Source organism: Drosophila obscura, unplaced genomic scaffold, assembly GCF_018151105.1.
Source record: "Drosophila obscura isolate BZ-5 IFL unplaced genomic scaffold, ASM1815110v1 contig_214, whole genome shotgun sequence".
Classification (NCBI taxonomy): domain Eukaryota; kingdom Metazoa; phylum Arthropoda; class Insecta; order Diptera; family Drosophilidae; genus Drosophila; species Drosophila obscura.
The window spans coordinates 113,103-118,119 of NW_024542806.1; the positions used below are offsets into that span (position 1 = coordinate 113,103).

Here is a 5,017-nt window from a genome sequence, read left to right on the forward strand (position 1 = left end):
AAACTGGGTCATACAGGTGAAGAACATTGCCCAAATCTACAAACTGGACAACATTACTAAACGAATGCTGCTGATTGCCAAGCTCAAAGGAAACGCTCAGCGCTGGCTCCATGCAGATTCCTCGCGCATCTTGGAATCAGCTGATCACCTGTGCGAGCAATTGATCGTGGCATTCGGCAACCATCACCAAAGGAGAACTCAGAGACAGGTTCCATAAGCGCCAATGGCTTTATGGAGAAAATTTTGCCACATACTACGAAGAAAAAATGATGTTGGCCAGGAACATCAACATAGACACAGAAGAATTGAAAGAGAAGATAATCGAGGGAATTCCGTCCCCGGGCTTGCGAGATCAGGCTCGCATTCAGTGCTTCTCCGATCCGAAGCAGATTTGGCGTGCTTTTTCGGAGATTCGCCTTCCGGAGCGTATGCAGCATGCCACATCATCACAAGGCCTGGCAAATTCTTCGGCGACCAAGGACCTACGTTGCGCCAACTGCAACTCGCGAGGTCATTTCGCCAAGGACTGTCTCAAACTAAAAAGGGAGCCTGGATCCTGCTACGCCTGTGGGGTATTTGGACATCTGGTCGGACAATGCCCGGAGAGGAAGAGCGTAACATACAATAATTATGTAAGATACTGTAAGATTTTCTTTTGCAACAATATCGTAACACCATTAATTTCAGCGTGCCTCATAGACTCTGGCAGTCCCATATCGTTCATCAAGAAAAGTTTAATCTCTAGAGAAATTCGTTTGGAACCAGTTTTGGAATTATATATTGGGCTTAATAAAAGCCAATTAAAAACACTTGGAAAAATTTTATGTGTAGCAGTACTATCCCCTAATACCACTGTACATACATTTAATACTAGCCATTAAGCCCACTGTAATCGTGTTCTCAGCACCAACACATATAGAGACACTCTCAATGTAAAGAGAGCGCAAAGAATACGAAGGAGAAAAGGAGAAGAATAAAATGAGAGCGAGATCAGTTTTGGATCGAGCAGAGACGAGAAAGCACGCGTTGTGAATTGCTGCCCAGACTACAATTTCAGAAGTGGTTCAGAAGCCCACTAAAGTTAGAACTCCCACTCAATTAAAAGCTACTGACTAAAACAATAAAAATGGATAATCTCGACATCAACAACTATACACTTATCGGATTGAAGACTTGGTGTGCTCGATTAAATCTGCCCACAGAGGGTAGTAAGGCCAGCTTGATTGCAATGCTGAATGAAATTCCTGCATTTGAGCGTGGACCTGGACCAATAATCGACAATCAAGGCGCAATTCCAAAACACAAAGAAAATAACGAAATCAACTACGCATTAAAAGGCACTGGCGAAATTTCTGGAGACTCCGACAACGGCACTGTACCCACAGCTTCAGCTAGCAGTGTATCAGACAAGGACGGATATACTGACCTGCTCGTTGAGTTCGACGCACACAACGAAACGTTGAGGAAAGAAGAAACGCCGATTGAAGCAATAGTGCAGACCACAAAAAAGATGTCGTTGGTATTCGAAAAAGACAACAAAGAAGAAATCGGAACATTAATAGAAGTTGGCAGCTCCAGCCCCACTCCGATAAATAGTAATTTTGCAACACTAGAACAAACCATCGAAAACCTGCAACACGAAAACGAACAGCTGCGCAAAAAATCAGCTGTCCCATTTAATGTAATAAAAGAATGCGTTCCTGAGTTCAATGGCGAAGGTGATATTGATGTTTGGCTAACCTGCATAAAAAATGTTCAAGCCATTTTCAAAGTTGAAGATGACATTATGCGCTCACTCATTTGCGCACGCATTAAAGGCAAAGCCAGTGCTTGGTTCTTCGCAAACTACTCGCCTCTCTCCGCGGGCATTGATCAAATTCTACATCAACTTCGTGTCATGTTTGGAAACAAGGACAACATTCTGGAAACTCGTCGCAAGTTTGAACAACGAAAATGGATATTTGATGAAAAGTTCGTGGTGTACTATCACGAAAAGTTGCTACTTGCCAAAGATCTAAATATGAACGACGCTGAGACCATACAATACTTGATTGATGGAATCCCGGATCAACAGTTACGCAATCAAGCATTGCTTCAATGTTTTGTCTCGACAGAGGCTATGCTTATGGCTTTCCAGCACCTGAACAGACCTCGTCCACCACCCACCAAGATGCGTCCTTTCTTGGCTGACGTTAAGAACTACACAGGACCCAAGTCAGATGTAAGCCAACCAGGGACCACAACTACATCGTCACAGGCCATGAAATGTTACAATTGCCATAGCTTGGGCCATTCCGCAGCCGAATGCCGCAAGCCTGTACGCCCAGATGGAGCTTGCTATGCCTGTGGTGAATACGGGCATGTGGCCAGAGATTGCAAGCTGTATAAGAAGAACATCAAAGAAACTAAAAACGATTACGTAAGATATTATAATATAAGATTTCCTCATTTTTCTGACAAAGTATATTACATAGAGTGCCTTCTAGACTCGGGAAGTCCGATCTCATTTGTTAAACAATCAATAGTTCCTGAAGGACTTAAAATTCGTAACACTGAAGACCATGAAGATTATGTTGGAATAAATAATAGTAAATTAGTCATTTTTGGAAAAATATTTTGTAACATTATAACTTCAAATAAAACTGTTAATATTGAAACAATGGTCGTGAACAATGAGTCTACAAGGTACAATATGGTACTAGGTAGAGATTTCTTAGAGCTATGCAATTTACAATTAATTTCAGTGAACGATACTAAGACCAGATTGATCGATGTAAAATGGTATGATAACTATGAACAGCCTGTAAGGGTAGGCATCACAGAAACAACAAAGAGTATAAGACAACGTAAAGTCTCAACAGAAGAGTCAAAAGTAGAGCCAAAAGTAGAGTCAATAGTAGCGGAAGTAGTAGAGCCAAAAGTAGAGTCAATAGTAGCGGAAATAGTGGAGCCAAAAGAAAAAATCAACGTAGCGAGCTATCACAAAGTTAAGTCAAACAATAAAATTAATATTACAAATTCAAAGCCAGAAGTAGTGAAATCGAATCCTTTTAAAAACAATGTACATATACAAGGCAAAGAAAACATAGACGTCAACGTAGAAGGCGAGCCAAACGATTTTGATAAAGAAATGTTAGCCATCAATGTTGTGCAAGAAGGCAACGCTACTTTCAAGGTGGGGGAAGAAATTAATTATAAAGTAAGAGAACAATTCAAACGTATCTTCGAAGAACAATATTTGCTAGCCAATAGATCACTAGAACCCAAAGTAAAAACTGTAATGAAAATCACGGTAGAGAGTGATAAACCATTCAATTGTCCACCACGGAGATTATCATACATGGAAAAAACAGAAGTACAAAAAATTCTAGATGAAAACCTAGAATTAGGTTATATACGTCCCAGCGAATCAGAGTTCGTATCACCAATAGTTTTAATTAAAAAGAAGACTGGTGAGCTAAGATTATGTGTAGATTATCGTAGGCTGAACAAAGTAACTATAAAAGACAACTATCCAATCCCCCTGATAGATGATCTGTTAGAAAGGTTAGCGAACAAGAAGTTATTTTCCAAACTAGATCTAAAAAATGGGTTTCATCATGTATTCATGCATGAGGATTCTATCAAATACACCTCGTTTACAACGCCTTTAGGACAATTTGAATACACAAGAATGCCATTTGGGCTAAAGAATGCATCTCCTACGTTTCAAAGATACATAAATAAAATTTTTTCTGATATGGTCAAAGATGGTAGAGTAATCATTTATTTAGATGACATAATGATTGCTTCAGAAGATATCAACACCCACTTTAAGATACTTAAAGAAGTTTTTAAAAGAGTAGTAGACAACAGTTTAAATCTTCGACTTGATAAATGCGAATTTTTGCAATCGTCTGTAAACTATCTAGGGTATACAGTAACAGGAAATGGCATATGTGCAAATGAGACGGGCATAGACGCCATAAATAGTTTCCCGGTACCCAAAAAAGTGCACGAAATTCAAAGCTTCATTGGTCTATGTTCTTACTTTAGGAGGTTCATCAAAGATTTCGCATTAATAGCAAAGCCATTATATGATGCAACAAGAAAGGATAAAAAATTTGAGTTTGGAGAAGTAGAGATAGAAGCATTTCAAGCGCTAAAAAATAAGCTGATAGAAACTCCGATTTTAGCAATTTATAATCCACACGACGAAACCGAGCTGCACTGTGATGCAAGCTCTTTAGGTTATGGAGCCATTCTTCTTCAAAGAAAGAATGATAGTAAATTCCATCCAATATTTTACTTCTCCAAGAGAACTACAGATGTCGAGTCGAGATATCATAGCTTCGAGCTAGAAACATTAGCGATCATAAACGCACTCAAAAGATTTCGTGTCTATCTACAAGGTATTAAATTCAAAATAGTGACCGACTGTAATTCATTAACATTAACGTTAAATAAAAAAGAGCTAAACCCTCGTATAGCGAGATGGGCACTCGAATTGCAAAATTATGATTTTGATCTCGAACACAGATCTGGAAAAAGGATGCAGCATGTAGATGCACTCAGTCGTAACAATAATATTTTAATATTAGAAACAAATACTTTCGAAGATAATTTAATAATATCACAAAGTAGAGATGAAAAGTTAAGAAAAGTCAAAGACATGTTATTAGAAAGGGAAAATGAATATTATGAAATGCGCAACGGTGTAATTTATAAAAAGCACAACGAAGGACTCTTATTTTGTGTACCAGAGTCAATGATCGAAAGTGTTTTATACAAGTATCACGATGAAATGGGACATGTAGGTGTTGACAAAGTAACAGATTTAATAAACAAAAGCTATTGGTTTCCGCAAATAAGAAAAAAAGTCGATGTACATATCAAGAATTGTGTGAAGTGTATAGCCTTTTCATCTAAAACCGGAAAAAAAGAAGGATATCTACACTCAATACCCAAAGGTACAACGCCGTTCAATGTCATCCACATTGACCACTATGGTCCCATCAAGAGTAGTGAATCTAAGAAA

At 38.6% G+C, this 5,017-nt stretch overlaps 1 protein-coding gene across 2 annotated transcripts; it reads left to right on the top strand.

Moving 5' to 3' along the window:
* Positions 1-834: 834 nt before the first annotated feature.
* LOC121404562 lies at positions 835-3,413 on the top strand. 2 transcript variants are annotated; one of them, XM_041594217.1, is made up of 2 exons: positions 835-2,419; positions 2,475-3,413. In XM_041594217.1, the coding sequence occupies exons 1-2, from the start codon at positions 1,127-1,129 to the stop codon at positions 2,484-2,486; spliced, it is 1,305 nt and encodes a 434-aa protein (XP_041450151.1). In that variant the 5' UTR covers positions 835-1,126; the 3' UTR covers positions 2,487-3,413. The 2 variants fall into 2 exon arrangements, with proteins under 2 accessions (XP_041450151.1, XP_041450150.1); XM_041594216.1 differs by having other exon boundaries at positions 2,487-3,413.
* The last annotated feature ends 1,604 nt before the right edge of the window (positions 3,414-5,017 follow it).